Below are 18904 nucleotides of genomic sequence, written 5' to 3' on the forward strand. Positions count from 1 at the left end.
GCTTCGCGCCATGGACCGGACCAAACAGGAGGAGGAGGACTACGGATACGACTTATTCCCGGACAGAGAAACGGGGAAGTACGAGAAGAACTCGCTCGCAGAGAGCCTGTTCACGTTCAACCACAAGTGTCAGGTCATGCTGCAGGTCGCAACGGAAACCAGTGAGTATCCTCGATCTTAAACCTAAGAGACGTCCGTCAAAGGGTGTGTTTGTTGATTTTAAATCTCAGTTTTACATTCACGGTAAGCGGGTAATGTTAGTGAGCAGGGGCTATCCGTGCAGCTAACTGGGTTCCTGTGGTTCCCCCCCCTCAAGGTCCGTACGCCAAACTCCTCCTCAGCGCCATGAAGAACTCCGGATGGTACGTGTCGTTTCAAAATAAAACACCCATTTCACAATAAAACACCGGCGTCTTAAATCATGTTCGACCTTCCACGGTGAAGCTCACATTACTGCGAAAGATGGGGTTATTTCGTGTTCCTTGTTTACACAGAATGCTTTAATAAATTAAAGAATTACAAGTGTACTACTTTTAATCTTATTTAATGTTGTTGAACAGTTGTAATACTGAAAGAAAAAAAAAAGTCTGTGTCTGTTTATTGTTTATGTCCCGAGCCTCTAATAAATACATCCAATAATATTCAAATTCCTACCTTATGGTCCCAATTGCCCAAATACATAGGGCTGGAAGTGACAGTCATTTTCATTATTGATTAAGCTTTTGGATTTTTAATTGATTAAATGTTGTGTCTTTGTAATGAGGTGTAGCCTGAAATGTAATGTTTTGACCCAATAAACAGTCCACAACCAAAATATATTCAGTTCATATTTGTGGAGTATTCCAGGAACCAGAAAATATTCTGGAATCAGAGAATTGTAGGTTTTTTTTTTTAAATTTTTATTGTTTTTATTGATCTCCAACTATCAGTTGATTTTCTGTCGATCAAATTATCGGTGAATGAACTATTTGTTGCAGCTTCAGCAATATGTTTCCGCCATTTCCCTGAAGTGATCATTTCAAACTGTTTTCACTTCCTCCGAGCTGCAGTCATTACAGACAAACCAGCATCACGATCACTTTACTTTTCCATCTCAACGCAGCAAAGTGTTCAAAGAGCGACATTTCTCCTGTGAGGACTGCGATGGGACGGTCAGCGGCGGCTTCGATGCAGCCTCTTCTCAGGTAGGAACGGCAATAAACAAAAATGCGTTGCAGATGTTGTCGGATTACGAGAACTCTGCTTGTCAGCAGCGATGACGTTTGTTTCCAGATCGTTTTGTGTCAGAACAACATCCACCAGCAGTCCCACATGAACCGAGTGGTCACGCACGAGCTCATCCACGCCTTTGACCACTGCCGGGCCCACGTGGACTGGTTCAACAACTTCAGACACCTGGCTTGTTCTGAGGTGAGTAACGATGAGCTCAGCTCTCGTGTGTTGAATGTGTGTCCTTACTCATAAAACATTTGCAAGGCAGATGTTCAAAGTATATTATCCAGTATTGCTTAAATCCGTGTTTACTCACTCAAAGTCTTTTTCACAACAAAACTGGGACCCACCAATAGTGAAAACAGCTAATTAACTCCACTAGTGTTTAAAACTGCTCTGGGAATCTTTAACGTAGCAGTAAGAAAGGAATTTTATCACTTTTTGTTGAATTTATTGACAAAGAAAAATGTTGAATATCAACCGATTTTTCATAATGAAATTATTCTGTCACGCTCCGACCTTTAAAACTACTTAAAGATCTCGTTTTTATTTCACCGTGTGAAATGTGTCCTCATCAACAGGATGTCAGAGAGGGAATTAACTTTAGGAAGGAGTTGATTTGAAGCATTTTATTGAAACCTGAGAAGTCGTCCACATTTTCTCCTCCAGCTGCATCGTTCAAGATTAGTTGTAGATTAAAAAAAAAAATAAAAATTCATATTCTGCACACCTGGAAGTTGACTGCTGATAATTCTTAAGACTTTGTTGTGTCACTGTTTCAGATTCGGGCAGCTAACCTCAGTGGAGATTGCTCTTTTAGCAATGAAGTTTCCAGATTCAACTTTGGCTTAAAGCAGCATCATCAGGTACTTAAGTTGGGCTAAATGGGACTCTTAAACCTTTTTTGTACTTCTAGTACCGGCTCTACTCTCCTACTCTAGTTCTACAGTTTCCCACCGTGGATAGTATCCCCTCAATGGGGCGTCGTTACTATAGCAATCGACCGTGACGTTATCGTCAAAGCGAAATACTCGTTCGCTGGATCCTTTCAGCAGCAACCAAACAGAGAAACGTCTGCAAGTCTTCAGCTAACAGCGATGACGTTTTGCGGGTTGCCATTTATGGAGTTGTCCAGCGAATACAAAAACTACGGCTGTTTTAGCACCTTGGTTAGTTAACAATGGCTGGTTTGTGCGCGGGAGGGGGGGACGACGACAGTGACGCAATGATAGTCACGATTCTCTTGAACCAATCAGTGGTCAGCAGTGTTTTGTCACCTCGACGGAGGCGACACCAAAAAAAAAAGTACCAGGCACGACCTACAACTTGTTCCCAACGGAAGGCCAAAAAAAAGAATGAAAAGTGGAGCCGAGTCGGTACCAGCTGTGTAAAAAGGGCTATACTCGGTTTTCTCCCCCGTGGCTCCAGTCCAAACACTTTTTAAAACACAATTCTGTTGTCCTCGGACAGGAGTGCGTCCGAGGCCGGGCTCTGCGCTCCATCCTGGCTGTGAGGAAAATCAGCCGAGAGGAGGCGGTAAAAATAGTCGACGAGGTCTTTGACTCGTGTTTCAACGACCACGCGCCATTCGGACGGATCCCGCACAACAAGAAGGACGCCAAGTTCGCCAACAGAGATTACGCTAACAGAGATCGATATTATGCAAACCTTTAGTGTCCTCACATTTTTATTTAACTCCCAATGGTGCTCTGGAGGGCGGCGACGCTGACAAGAGCTCGGCAACATCGGGGCCTCGGTCAGCAGAGAAGCCTCAAAAGAAGGACTGTGTGACGAAACATTCATACTGCTTCAGAAGGGATTTTCAGAGAAAGATTTGTCCTTGGAGCAGGAAGCAGAGGGATGACCTGCAGTACATTTCATTTTCTACCTTTCGGACACTAATTCTGTGGAAAAGGTTTGCAGGGACGGATTTTGCTCTGGATGTAAAGTAATAAACGAGGTGCTCAATGGGTGCTTTAAAGGAAATATAAAATGTAATTTTTCCTCCTCCAGTGTTGGTTGTGAAAGTCTATCTTGTTGCTACTAGTTTTCTGTAAATGGAGCTGATTAAACAGAATCAAATTGTACGTGAATTAAAGTTGTATTACTCCGGAAAGCTTTACGTTCCTCCGTCTCAGCTTTTTGTTTCTAGACTCAACTCGCATCTCAAAGTTATTTTTGAGGACAAGAATTACCTGTTGCATCCGACCTTGGTCTAAAATATTTGAATTCATGACGTGCCAGAGAAGGATAAGTGAGTGCGTTGCTGATTATACCACATTACGTCTAATCCGAAGAGAGGATTCTCCAAATTTAACAAGTGAGACAAGTAAGATGAATAAAGCGGAAAAAAGTTCTTCTGCAACAACAGTCAACTTTGTTCACATCTGTGCAGGCACTGTAAAATGTCATTGCTGACATCTTTATTGGACATTAGCATTTAAAGGATCTCGTATCCCTTCACAAGAGATTAATGAGGGAAAAAGTTATAAGGGAATTATCCCCATAATCCCCCTCTTCCTCCTCTATCTCCTCCTCCTCCTCCTCTTCTCCCTATCTCAAAGACAACAGCCTCTGCATCACAATCACAAAGTCACTTGGCGTGTCTGGTGTTGGAGTGTAATGTGGCCCTCTCGATATTCTCCACTTGGAAAACGCGACAAAAACACAAGACGAGCGTGGGCTGGAACAACAAGGCGAGTGGGTGGGATGGAACGAGCAACGGGGATTAGCTTCATTTTAGAGGCTTAACAGAGAAAATGATGAAAACCGCTTCAAGTCAGTGGGATTAATGTGAGGCAAACACAAGATGACAAAAGACAGAAATTAATTTGGATTTGTGCAATGTCATACACCCCAGTGGGCTAAATAAAGAAATCATATAAAACAATAGAATTATTGCTGGAATTGTGCACATATCAAATGCCAGCTAGAAAATACTTCTGATACAGTTAGACATTCAAAACAAGCTGTGAATGAGTAAGATGACTTATTTTGTTCTCAGGACTGAAGCCAGGATTTAACACATATGGAGGTCATGACTCCATTTAAAACCCCCTCCACAATTTAAATCTCATAGAAATATATTCATACTTAAAATACTGAAATTGGCTGATAAAAGTAACCACAATGTTAACATTTTAATGACTTTCCCCACAGTGTGTTAATTTGCAGAGTTGCAGAGGACGTGACCTTGGCGATAACTGCAGCTCTGACAGGTTGTTTTCTTAACTGTGAAAAGAGGTGTAAATAGAAAATAGACAAATTAAAGTTCTGTTTGCTGTATTATCAATATTTAAAATTGAACATACAGTATTAGCCAAACAGTTGCTGTTTTACATGTCTGTCTGACACGGAACAACATTACCATTCATTTGGAGTTGTGCCTCAGGCCATTGAATGAATGTACACCCAGTATTCACAATTTCCTTTTCTGTTTTGTTTTTTTATCTCTGTTTTGGTCTCTGCGAACTACTGACGGAAATCATAACCGGCAAATGCAACATTTTGTCTGCAAGCCGGCTGCTAACTTTGTAATTCTGCCATTTGGTGCTCGAAAGAAGGTGGATAGTAAGTTTATCCGTTTATCTGCAACTGGAAATAATGTCCGGGAGAGACCGGCGGTAAGAATGCAACAAAACAGCTAGTAGTTGCGGGCTGTGAAATCAAAACAATGAGCTGAAAGATGCTAAAGTGCTCGCTGGAGCTGAGGTTAGTGTAGCTGGATGATCATGCCTATCTAACATTACACACAGCCATTTGATTTTTGGGTTAAAAGAGAATTATTGATTAGTGCTGAAAAATGATGCATACATACAGTATATGGAACATTTAGGAAATACCTCCTGGTTATTTATACAAACACAAATAAGCACAAGGGAAAAGGAACACGTGAGGTTTGGGAATAAAATCTTGAAGGGAAAAATGATTTACTGATTTAATAATAACGGACTAGTTTTTTGTTTTAATTATGTTTTTTTGTATAAGAAGGCAGGGTAATTAGGGAAACAGATATTGCAATGAAGAGACTTTCCTTTGGGACTTTACAATGTAAATAATTTCAAATACGAATGTCTTCTCGTTATTATTGTAACATGCTTTATTGTTGCTGAGGGCAAAACATAGACTAAGCAAGAGAAGAAGGTTTTTGTCTGTAGTAAATATTTATGTGTTTGTTTTTAAAATGACGATAAAATACTTATTGTAGTTTTGAGGTCCTTTAGGATACATGTGACCATCAATACTGATCATTTCCAGTTTAAGAGACACACCTGGACCTGCCTCTATGTCCTGTAACGCCGTCATATTATTCACAATCATGGAGTAGAAAATGATTTCTCCCAAGGAAACTAGTGCCACCAATATTTTCAATCTGTTTCATCTCTGTGCTATAGATACAAATATGTCAGTGTTTTTCAATGTATTTTCAAGAAAAGAAAGTATTATTACATTTTAAATATTATTATCACAATATTCTTCTGGTTGATAAACCCTCATTGGAGGCTGCAGTACCATGTCAGTCCTTTAGATGGCAGTTTTGGCCTATAAATTCTCATCATCAGGACGAAATGGATTCATCCAACCCAAAGTTAAAAAAGAAACTGCTGTTCCTGTTTTATTGATACATATAATTGAATTCATTTCATTGAGTCCTGTTCCAGGTGAACGCGGAGCCTTTTTATGAGCAGAGATAGGGCGCAGTAATCAAGTCGCTGCTGAGAAGAGTGACGACTTTCATTATTCCATCTATTTAAGTAGGCAACACCCACTGTGATCTAATTAGGATGCTCCGGCAACATTGAAATCCCTCCACTAATCTTCTGTAGGACAACACATTAACCCTGAGAGCAGTAATGAACTCATCTCATTAATTAGAATAATGTCAGATTTAGTTGTAGTGTGGAGAGGCAGTGAGGAGCGAGGACGCCCACATGCCTTTGTGAAGTTTTGAGATGTCTGTTCTTCATGGGGAGGAGCTGATAATGAGAGACTGCTGAATTATTTAGCTATACATTTTTTAAAATACTTTGATGATACCGGCTTTCTCAAACAAAGGAGGCCATGGTTGCATGAATCTTTCTGTACGATAAATATCCTCAGAAAAAAACGTGATGAGTTGTTGGAGGGGAGGAGGGAGGTTGCTTAATTTCCTCCTCAAGGTCTCGGATGACTTTGAAATGACTGAAATAAGGAAGCAGAGGAAAGACATGGGGGAAAAGGCTGGTCGACATGGCATCCTTTGGCCAAGATGGTCATTTTTCTGTCTGTCTCCCGCACTCTGGGGAGACGTTTGAACAAAGAAAATACATTGAGCCCAGTTGGTTGTTCTTTAGCCTGAGGAGAACAATCTTATTCAGCTGATTGAGGACAAGAGTGCATATCTAAAGATGGCCAGAGTGAACCTTGTTTTATCAGCTGATATCTTACCTGAGCACAGATAAAAATCTAGAATAAGTAACAAATAAATGTAACATGAAAAAGAACAAAGTGATGCCATATGTATCCCCACAGCCCAATAGATTAACTTAAGTACTCCTCCATCAGCACAGTATGTTACAAACATGTTCTCTGAATTATATTATAAACTATGAGGAGAGAGACAGACTAATCACATAATAATAATAATAATAATTTAATTTCTATAGGGATTTTCAAAAACAAGTTACAAAGCGCTTTACATTTAAAACATATTATGCAAAAATATAAAATATAATGATAAAATACAACAGAAATACAACAGACAATAAAACAGACAGTCAATCAATACAATAAAATAAAAAATGCAGTCAACAAAAAGCAAGTCCAAAATAGTGCGTTTTTAAGAGTGACTTAAAATAAAACAGTGTGTTAGCGTCCCTGATCTCCTCTAGCAGGTCGTTCCATAACTGACGGGTCCGAACAGAAAACGCCCGGTCACCTTTAGTTTTGTGGTTAGTTCGTTTTTTTTTTTTAGATTTTCCTGAGTTGAAAAAAGCATGATTGGACAACAGAGTTGATGTGCTGGTCGAAGTTGAGATGGTTGTCAAAGATTACGCCGAAGTTTCTGCAGGAGGAAGTAATGTTAGCTGAGAAGGAACCAGGATGGGAGGAAATATAATTTGGGGATAAGTCCGGACCTACGATGATAACTTCAGATTTCTCTAAATTTAGCTGTAAAAAGTTTGATAACATCCAGTTTTTTATTTCTGCAATGCACATGTGGAGGTTGCTTAGTTGGTTATTGTGGTTATTATCAAAGGAGAAATATATTTGTGTATCATCGGCGTAGAAATGGTAATTGATATTGTGTTTTTTGATGATATGACCGAGAGGCAGCATGTAGACAGAGAATAGTAACAGAACCCTGTGGAACTCCGTGTAGTAGCGGTGCCGGTGCTGATTTAAAATCCTCAATTTCTACACAGAATGACCTCCCCGACAGATAAGATTTAAACCGATCTAAAACCAAGCCTGAAATAACCACCCAATTTTTAAGACATTAAATTAAAAATGCTACGATCAACAGTGTCAAAAGCTGCAGACAGGTCCAATAGGAGTAAAATAGTATGTTGACCACAGTCAGCTGCTAAACGAACATCATTTAAAACCCTGAGGAGTGCAGTTTCTGTACTGTGACCCTTCCTAAAACCTGACTGAAATTTTTGAAGGAGACTATTGCCATTCATAAAAGAAATAATTTGTTCAGCTACGATTTTTTTTTTAAGGACCTTTGCAAGAAATGGGAGTTTAGAAATTGGCTGAAAATTATTCAGAGTATCAGGGTCGAGTGTAGGTTTTTTAAGCAAAGGCTGCTGTTTTAAAATAATCAGGAACGATCCCAGATGAGAGTGAAGAGTTGAACAGATTCACCAGGGATGGACAGGTTATGGCCAGCGTTTCTTTAAGGAAGTTGGTAGGAATGATGTCAAAGGAGCAGGTGGAGTTGTTCATTTTGGCGATGATCTCAGTCACATAAGTAGTTGTTAATATGTTAAAGGACGCTACAGTACAGTTGATGCTACATGGGCCAACTTTTATAGCCTGGAAAGGCCCAGGTGAACGGCATCAGCTGACGACCCTCTAATATCAGCCAATTTGCCCTCCAAGAACACCGGGAGGGGCGTCACACTGACGCTACAAGTGACAAAGTTTCCTGTCGAATATAGCTGGTTTATTCAGGTTTAGAAACGCGTCTGTCCCCGTCAACGGAGTCTCCCTAGCTCTCAGGTAAGCCGTGTAACAAAATGTCGGCCTTACGATCATATTTTATTTTACTGTCACTGAAGCTCCTCGACACATGTAACTTTACTGAATTTGTTTATTTTAAGTTTTGGGTAATAATATGGGTTCTTGAAAGTTATTTAAAATGTTTGTAGTTGTTCATTGTGGTCACGTCACTACGGTAATAGCGTAAATGGGTTGTAAATGTTTTGTTCATGTCAATTAGCCAGATGTGCCGGAGTAATGTTTAATAATAATAATTTAGTAATATGTTTCATATTTTGTAAGTGTGTTCAGTAGACATGAAGTAAGTAGGCTCAATCACAGGTAAAGCTGCTGGTGAAATGTGTTTTTGAAGCTGGTAAACAGCGTGAAATGATGAGTTGTACAACCTTTGACAAACTAACTAATTCTGTTTATTAACAACAAACATGTGAATTTGTACGTTGTAAATTGTAATATTCATGCGAGATGGTACATAAACCCCTTAAGTTGTCATGTTAGTTTTGCGATTTAGATTCGAAAGTCTAAATGAAAAGAGAAGATTCGGGTAAAATCCTGTTTAAGAAAGACGGAGAACACATCCAACGTCTCTTTTCTGTGGCTTCCTGTACAAAACAGGACTTTTCTTCTGCTTACTGGCAACTCATGTTTGAGGCCTGTAACAATCGCAGTACTAGCAGATGTATAATGAATATAGAGATATTACAATTAATTTATTGTCCTGACAGGAATAGTTTGACATTTTGAGAAATACGAAGCGTAATGAAACTGACTGTTGCACACGAATAGACGTGTTTTTGTGACCACTGATATTTGTGCGTTTGCGATTTCAACACGGACCTGAAACATAAACAGAAAGAAGTGGCAGGGAGCTGAAGAAAGAAAAGGCCACGAGGATGGTCTTCTACTTTATTGTTCGAATCCTTTGGTGACCGGTTAGTTTCCACTACTGCCAACAAACAGCATCTGTCCTACAAAGTAAAGTTCTTTATGGAAGTGGGATAATTCATTATTAGCTTGTTAACAGGCAATACTGACATTGGAGGAAAAAGTTGCGATCATTATAATTCACTGCACAAATTCTCTGGAGGCAAACCGTCTAACCTGACAATTAACTTCCTCAGCAGGGAATCACTGTGCGACTGCTGTGGGGTGGGGGGGGGGGGGGCGAGCATGTAAATCAATTAATTATGTGTGCAAGTTGAGGATTAATTAAGGACCTGTTTAAAGTTGGCAATGATTGTCTTCGTACTCGACTATAATGTTATACAGTTTGAACACAACTCTTTGGCCATCTATAACTTGCATATAACGAAATTCATATCACAAATACACATTTTTCTCACTTGTCTCTTGATGTCACTGCGAACAGTCTTCATTTGTTTCACCAAAGAAATCGTAGAAAACTTGTCGACAGCCTGTTCTGTTTATTGTCTTGCGCAATACGGAGGTGCTGCTGAACGCTCAGCGGTTCGTTGTGAAGACACAATCTTTATTGATCTGGATGAAAGGAAAACTCAAAGCATTACAGATGACCTTTAAAAGGAGAAACTGCAGTTTGATAATATGTGTGAATATTGCCGTGCAAAAAAAAAATTAAAAAAAATAAAATGTGTCGAATCCACGTGAATACCAAGAAAAGCTCTTTACAAAACTACAGTCTGGCCTTGTGTGGCCGTTTTTACTGTTTTCCCTCATTTTAAGTCAAACAGAGAAGGAAGGCGGTTGTGAGTTACTTAAGTGTCCTTTTCCTTTTCCCATGTTGTCTCAATAACAACAACAATAAGTTGGGGGATTTGTGGCACATTGGATGAGGTTTATTAGGAATAAAAGGACGGGAGATTACATCAGGAAATCCCCCTGAAACGCACACAGTAGGTGAACTGCAGATTATCCTGATACGGCTGAACATCCTGTCGAAGAGTTAAGTGCAAATGTGGCTGGACAGTCAAACACTAAAACACTGAAACACATATTGGTAATATGGACATGATTATTGTTTAATAAAGTGAGGCCATTAGATTACACCATAAAGCTCCTATATTTGTTGTAATACATGTAGTTTATTCTTCTCTCTCCTGACTGAAAACTTTTCCTCATTTTCTGGCACACATGAGAGGGTTCAGGTAAATTAGCGCTGGCAGACTGTTAACATTCACGGGAGAAATGTAGGCTAGATGACTTCTACAACAGTAATTAACGCATGCTGGCATTTGAATCTTCATTTTGCTAATAATATGCATGGTATTAATTAGGCCTAAGTGATTAACATAACAACCGCTGGACAATGTCCCAGGGTAAGAGCAGGGCTGTTTTTCCTTTTTATTAACTCTCCCTGAAGCCACAGGCTCATTAATAAATCCTAACAGCCAGCTCGGCTAACCTTGACAAGTATTGTGAGTCATATATTTGTTGAAAGTAATTTGATAAACTCTGCAGGCTGAACGGGAAGCCCAGGAATATGTCGTGGAAGTGAGGACGGAGCCGAGGAAAGAAAAGAGAATTGTAACAAAGAGAAGAAAGGAAATATAGGCACGACTGAGCCAAACAGAGGGGAGGATAAAATACAATGAAAAGAAACAAGACAACGTAATAAAAAGAGAACTTGAGGTAATTACAGAGCAGAGGAGAATATGAAGCAAACCTGAAGAACCGGGGAGAAGAGAGCACAGTGTTTTGTCATTTTTAAATCAGTATTAACCCTTTATTTAAGAGTGAACTTGTGACTGATGAACTTGGACACGCTTCTCAGTCAAAACATGAAGTTATGATTCACCCCAGGTTGATCTGACAGATCGGGTTTGCTTCAATCTGTAGCAGCTGATTTCTTGGCCTTGAGCTCTTGCATATTTTCCCATCCAGCAGACATTAGCTTTAATTTGGAGTTACGTTTCTGACCATATTGCAATATTATTTAGCCTTTTCGCTTCGTTTTGGTCTCCATCAATCCCTGTACAAAATATTGTTTCCTGGGATATACTTTTGTTCACGGGCTAGTGACTTACTGTCTTCGTCAGATATTTGGTGGCAGACAGGTCGCACAAAGTGACTTTAACTGCTTGCAGATTCTGGAAGATCTGGTTGGTCTGAGGGGAGAATGACACGAACAGTAAAGTTGTGTGTCGTAAAACTAAAACAATGAGCTGAAAGATGCTAAAATGCTCTGTAAAGTTGAGGTGAAATTGCAGAATATGTAGATTATTTTCTTTGAGTCTGTCACAACCAGTGGCACGTTGTCATATTTTCCATTGTTAATACAAAAATATCAATGAGTGCAGCTTTAAAGAATGCATGGTTCAGTGTGGATCTGATCCAAAGTCGCAGCCTTTGTTGTCAGAATCAGCTTGGCAATATGCCGAGTTTGAATGAGCTGTGGAGTTAAAATAACAAAAGAAGTTAATTCTGTTGCCTTCGAGATGAAAAGGGTCTTTATGCATCAACAGAAATGTTTCAAGTCTTTTCTGTGCAAAACTCTGCACAACATCATACACCAAATTTATCTAAAAAAAACAACAAACGTGGTTAATCAAAAGTTTCTGCAGCTGAAATTACTGATGCCTTCATCTTTTTATTTGTAGTCCTGGAGGTCAGAGAAGAGGTCCGGAGACTCGAGTCCTGCAGCCTTGTGAAGACCGCTAAGACCGAAATCTCTCCTGCCTTTGAATACTTCGTCATGTGAAACACCACAAGGACGTCGGAGAATCACCTCATCCTCCTCTTCGCCCCATTTGTGAAATGCGGCCGGCCTTCTCGGAGCTGAGCGGGCGGCCGGTGGGACCTCCGATTCATTGAAGGGAGGAGTTGGAGATTGCCTGAAGGGTGGACTCTGTCTCTGGTGAGCCAATTTAGTTTGACCTCTCATCTCCTGTTTCACAAGTCCAGATAACTGTCCTCCAATCTGGAGGCTTTGTCACAGTCGTGTGGTTGAGCTCTGGCAGCGGGCGGAGCAGCTGAACCTGAACATCCACAACTGGAGGGATTACCGTGTCTTCACTGTGGACCCATGTGAGGGAAGGATTAATGCCCTTTTTTTACTGACATTTGTCTCCGACATAGTCGCGAGGAATTGGGGCAGCTTGTGGCGAGAGATGGGCCTCGTGTCCTGGTTTGATCAAAGGTTTTATCCCTTAAACTAGCAGGTTGTTCTTGATCAACGTGGATGTGAAGAATCAGCTACGCCTTTGCTTTTTGTTGGTCCAAATCGTCGGGTAATATTTAGTTTAGTGCATTTTTGGTTCTTCAGATTCAAACTGTCCAGATAAAAGAGGACCAGGGGTCACTGAGGTCACATGAATCAAGAGCACTTACTTAATTGGACAGGTTAGAGAAGCCATAACAAAACACCACCACAACAACAAACTAGCATTAGAAGTTTACATCTAAATGAGAACACATCTTGAACTCTTCCAGCATTTAAATTATCATCTCCCCGATTTAACGTGCACTCGAAGTCAGCATGGGTTTATTTTTCCGACCCTGCATCTTCACCACACATCATAGTCATTAGTCACCGCCGAGCGAGGCAGGATCAGCACCGCTGTCCTGCTTTTAACACCACACCGGCTGCTATTGATCAGGCTACTGACTTTTCTCCGTCTCAGCCAGAAGGCAATTAAAGAGTAAACAAAAAAGTAAACACACTCAGAATACGACCTGAACTTGCTCGGCTTACCTTTGGAGGAGAAACAAAATTGATCTTCTGGTGAACTTTGGTGACTTGAGTAAAGAGAAGAATCAAAGTGACGTGACGAAGCCAGCGAAGATGCAAAGAGGACGCAGGCAGAGTGTACAATGATTAGTCTGGTGCAGATAAACATTTCATTATATATTTAGACATAGACAAGCCACTTAATTCAAAAAGTTAATGAGCTTCATACCTTTTCTGTTACCAGATTTACCCGATATACCGGGCAGAAGTTAATGCTGTTTTCTTAAATATGTGCCAATGTTTTCCAATGCTGGCAACGTGAATTTATTTTATTCTATAATTTATCACATTAGAAAAATAAGTTGTTGTCATTTACACGCACAAATCTTTAAGTTGAGAGATGCTGAAATCATGATATGAAACCCAGACATGATTACCAAGATGGAAATGTGGGACAACCTTTCTCCTCGCCTATAATTTTTGCCCCCTGGGTTGCCTCGCAGTTTAAAACGGCCATCGATCGGGTGCCTTGCTGAAGGGCAGCTCCGTTATCGCCGACGAGAAGGGAGAAGGATTTGATTTCCTCAGAGACGATCCAATCATGAGCCTGCCTCTTAAACATCCACACTTCCCTTAATGCATACATTTCTGGTGGATCTATTCCATTCGGAGTCATAATTGAATTTTATCTGTTTTGTAAAGGCATCACATTTTTAACAACAACCTCAAAACACGAAACAGTCTTCATCCCTTCTCTGAATCCAAACTAAACGTTCATGTGGATCCACTAGAGGTTGCTCTGACACTGCATCCTGTATCCTCTGCCTCCTCACTTTGCATTGGCCTTATAAATTAACCTCAGGAGCTGACAACAGTATCACCATGTAAATACACACTGTATCTGAGTTCTCGTGCATGACTGAATACACACCTAGGACGGGGGAGGTGTGGCTGCACAGTGCAGGAAGACCTGATTGATGCTCAGGCCCCCTGAACGATTTGCTTTCTTTGTTAATCCCTGCATTAAGTTAACAAACTGCACACAAGACCGGACCTGAAGTCAGAACAAGACGCAGCATTTATTACTAAAACGTCCCTCCTTTTAATGGGAGTTTAAATGACTCATCTCACAGTTCATTAGGAAAGAAAACACTGTGATTGGCTTTGCCCCACAGGCCACGGCGACCCTCTTCACGTCGTCTCCAGCAGCAGTAAATCTGAAGGTCTGCACGATTCAAGACTTTGAGGTTAATAAACGTGTGCAGGGACTGTACCACCGAGTACGAGGCACGTCTCACTTTTATCTGCAGCCCTGTCTCCCAATCCCCCTGATCCTCGTCATTCCCCCTGCGGAGGAAGACGAGGGGAAAAAAAAAAAAAAAAAGACTCTCCAGAAACCACTTCTGATGGAAAACGCAGCTGTTTGCAAGTTTGCTCGCTGAGAGAGGATGGAAACAGCTCGCAAGGCACGCTCTGACAGTACTGCAGGCCTCCTGGCAGACTAACACAAGGGCACAGATCTGTGGTTTCACATGGTTCAACATGCTGCATGAGTCACTGACCAGAAACATGTCTCTCCCATACAGCATGGTGAGGCATACACTGTGGTGGGTGAGGGCCAAAGACAATAAGCCAGGGGCTGAATAATAACATATGTGAATATTGCTGTGCAAAAAAAACCCTGCATGTCGAATCCATGTGAATACCAAGAAAAGCTCTTATAGACCGATATAAACCCATATAGTAAGACTTAAAGTGACAGGACAATAAAGTTTTCACCTTTGGAGCTTTAACTATGTGAAGTGTTTTAGCGCTCACCTTTTCACTTCTTTGTTTGAAAATTAAAGCTGTTCAACTCAATATTTTTTATTTTAAAAATAGAAAAGAAAATGAGTAATGATAAAATGTATAATGTAACAGGGAACCCTTTTAGTGGCAAACCGACAGATCTAATGTTCCCTCCTGCTATAGAGAGGTTTTTTTCTTTCATCTTATTTTTGTAATTGTTTTTTTTTTTTAACGAACCAGTTTTACAGTTTCCCCCTTCCTGGTCTCAACATCATTTCTACGTTGCAGCCATTTTCAATACCAAGGCTAGAAAAACACAGAATATGTTAAACAGCAGGCAAACATTGTGTGGCACAGAGAGAGGCCAAGAGGCCAACCCGAGGGCGTATCAGAGAGTCAAGAGACGGCTCCTGCTGAGCGCAGCGCCACGACGTGCACCGAGCAGAGGAAACGATAACCTGTGTGAGTCCATGTTCCTCAACTTGTGTTGATTTCTGGTTGCGCTCCTGGTCTGCCGTGGCTTCTTGGGTCTTGGACAGTGAAGTTCTGCCCCTCGTGAAACACGACTGACTCTCCAAACAGCTCGCCCGGCTCGTTGCTTCATTGCTGTAGACTTTCTGAAGCATTTCAAGGGTCTCAGTTGCCGACTTCCAGAGTTCGATGTGCGCTCTCTGCTCCAGCTGGTCACAAAAACACGTGCAACCGAGGTGCTGATGTTGACGTAACCCGCGATACTTATTGATGAAGGTTTTAGCTTTCCCCGCTACGTGCACATCACAGTGCTGCGCTGAGGAGTTCCTGGGCTTTTTGATGTGTTCATATTTGCCTCGGGAGTTGGTGGAGACCAAAAACAGCTAAAAGGAGAGCGAATGTGGACACAAACACAACTCGGAAAAAATGCCACTGCTCACTTTTCGTCTGTCCTATCTGCTGCAGCAATTGTTTGTGGGCTTACCTGTAAGGTAATAATATGTGTTTACAGTTTGTTGCATTGCCACAACATAACACCAGAGCTGAGGAGAACTTGTATGCCATGTGCTTCTTGTGAGAAACTTTCAGGATTTAATGACATATATGCATGAGCAGAACATCGCTGACAGAAATTCAAACCTCATCAATAAAAAACATCCCAGTTCTGCCTCCCACTGCTTGAATATGAGGTGATTTCTGGGAAGTGCAGTGTAACAGCCACACAGTTACCAGATTACCAGTGGTTGAAAGCCATGTCATTGTGGTCAGGAATGCATAAATTCTCTCCGAACATTTCTCCACTTTGTCATTTGTCATCGAGAACATGACATTTTTGTGTTTTTATTTGTGAATTGTGGGGTCAAATAACGACATGTTTTTATGATGTCAGGGCTCCTTCTTCAAATTTGTTGCAAGGACAACAACATGCTTATTGAAGACTGTTTCTCATTTCATGAAAACAATGAGGGCCGATGGCTGTCATGTGCTCGTTCTCTGAAAATTATAGTTTTTAATATAACACTTTTCCTCTTACGGGCATTTTGCGCTCAGCTATTTCGCGGGTGTCGAAACGATCACTGCCGCCATGGTGAGGTGATTAAAATCAGGTGTTACTGTATGATTGATGCAGTGTGTGTCACATATGTGTTGCATTCATGCTGGTAATTACAACACTTTCAAAAGATGTGGCATTCGCCTTTTGATGTATGTTCGCCTACAAGGACTTTAAAGAACTCAGTGAACGGCCATCTGGGACTGAAAAGAGAGTCGCTGGTGGGAAAAAAGAAACGGAGAAAAAAAGCTTCTGTCACACTAATGTCTGTTAATGGGATGCAGCATGCAGCAATTTCCAAGGCTGCTTTATAAATTCACTGTAATACAATGTAGAAAATACCTTGCTAAGGCTACCGCCATTTTATGAATGGATTCTAAGAACCGTTTATACGATAAGCTTCAAAAAATGTTTTCATTCAGGAGTCATCTAATTTTTACTATTTTGCTTTCATTAAAGCTGCACTTCAATATTTTTTAGATTAACAATGCTCACAATACTAAATGTGAAATGAAAGCGGTTGGTCTTCCTGACACTCTCACAGAGAAATATTGTTTGATTGCTATTGCTCCCATCTCTCCAGAACATTTTAGTATCTTTCAGTTCAATGTTTTGGTTTTGTGGCTGTCCACTTTACTGTTTTGATTCTCTAGCACGGCTCTCATCAGTGTTGTTTGTACCGCTAGACAGGTTTGTAATATTTTTGTATGTAAATGGTCCACAGTTCTGTAAAGTATGGATTAGTTTAGTTTGGAACACATTATGGTTTTGCAAACATTGATCTATTAAGAGGGGCTTTTCTTATTTTATACTTATTTGCCATGCGGATCATTATAAAGTTGAGCTTTTTTCAGGTGTCATTTATAATTTTTTGAATAACTAACCAAACAGACAAAGTGATATAAGTGGGTTAAAAGCTGGGACAAAAATGTTTCAGAAATCTAAAATATGAACATTTAAGGTTCTGATGTCATTCTGATCTCAGATTTGAAGATCAGAAACTGATCCACTGATGTTCTGCAGTCCACTCTATGAAGCACACAGACCAGAATGCAATTCAAAAAGAGGAGGCGTAACAATGACTTTCTTTGGACTTAAAAATCCTGCTGTAGTACAACTGTCTTCATTTTCTGAAACCGCTGAGAGCAACAAGTCCAGACATGTTGCCTGGAGGGTTGTTGAAAGTCATTCTGGGAAATGTAGGAGAAAGCTATGAGTAGAAAAGGCATGTTGAAGGCAATACAATGATTTCACTAATTAGGTTAGTTTAATGAGATATCATTTGCTCATAGATGAAGTAAAGACAAGCGTGTGTACGTGTTAGCCGACAGTAAAACTCCTCCCACCTCACCAAACCAAATTGCATCAATCCTTGTCATGAAAGCGCTCAGGAATCCTGGACGTAGAGCAACATCTGGCTGGTTTTAAGAGTCATGGACAGTTTGCCGCAGGTGGTGGTGGGCGGGGGTTCATATGGGTTATATGGACCATGGAAGTTTAAAAGGGTCAATACATGCGGACACAACACAACTCTGGCTCATGTGGAGAGCAGGAGAGACGGGAGAGCGGCAGGAAAAGTCTGCAATCCTTCCATATTCTCTTCTATAAAAGCATCTTTCATGATCCTGTACTAGATTTTAGAGAAATAATGTGTAAGCTATAGAGTGCACTACTTTGTAAAGAGTATACAATAAGGTGACTGAATAGAACTCATTTCTATCCCGGAAGCAAAATGTATTTGAATACCTTGTTTTATTTTGTGCAATAGTTCGATGTAACTCGGTTACACGGTTTGACTGAGAGGGAAAAGTCCTGTTTGAGGCCTGGATTGTGGAAATGATTATGTTCCCCTCACTATCATGGAAAGTAATTCTCGGCAGCAATTTGTCCACCTGCACTTCTGAACAGCGGGCTTGGTAACAATTACTGGTCCAGGAAAGAAAACATTACAGAGTCATTACAATAATGATAGTAATTCAGGCCAGGATAGATTTGTTAGCCTCTGCAGGCCTCCTCTCCTCCTTCTCCCTCTTGTCTCTCTGTCCTTTTTTCCCACCTTAACTTTCAATCTGGCTTCTCATACAACTTGCACCTTTTGCCCTCCTTTAGCTTCTTTAAAATCATCATTCATTTCGCTTTAAGTGTCTTTTTCATACTCTGCAATCATAGCGAATATCAGATAACCGTTTTCATTAATGCTGCACTGTGATTTGAGTTTATAGCTCCATAAATCACGTTTTACCCTGGAGACACACTGTAAGTCTGGACAGAAATATGGTAGCGCTATCTGGCTTGAAAAGCCGCACCGCTAAAAACTTGAAATAAAGCATCACAGTGAAAGTGTCCACCTATTTTCAGCCAACACGAGCATTTGAATTGTCCCCCGCCAAAGGAGGGGGCACTGAACATCTAGGGAGGGGCCCGCTGGAGCCCCCGCCTGCCTGCCTGCCTGCCTGCCTGCCAGCCAGCCAGCTAGCCAGCCAGCCAGCCAGCCAGCCAGCACTTGCAACAGCCTTATTTATGTTTCAGAA

At 40.8% G+C, this 18904-nt stretch overlaps 1 protein-coding gene across 1 annotated transcript; it reads left to right on the forward strand.

Annotated features, from left to right (window-relative positions):
* Positions 1-10: 10 nt before the first annotated feature.
* atp23 (ATP23 metallopeptidase and ATP synthase assembly factor homolog) lies at positions 11-3170 on the forward strand. Its single transcript, XM_069700082.1, has 6 exons — positions 11-161; positions 317-362; positions 1103-1184; positions 1273-1410; positions 1995-2078; positions 2683-3170. Exons 1-6 carry the CDS (start codon positions 11-13, stop codon positions 2884-2886), a joined length of 705 nt encoding a protein of 234 aa, XP_069556183.1. The 3' UTR covers positions 2887-3170.
* Positions 3171-18904: the final 15734 nt, after the last annotated feature.

This window comes from Brachyistius frenatus, unplaced genomic scaffold (genome assembly GCF_029030835.1).
Source record: "Brachyistius frenatus isolate BFR_SWC_R1_liver_20210118 unplaced genomic scaffold, ASM2903083v1 Contig_32, whole genome shotgun sequence".
In the NCBI taxonomy this organism is placed as follows: domain Eukaryota; kingdom Metazoa; phylum Chordata; class Actinopteri; family Embiotocidae; genus Brachyistius; species Brachyistius frenatus.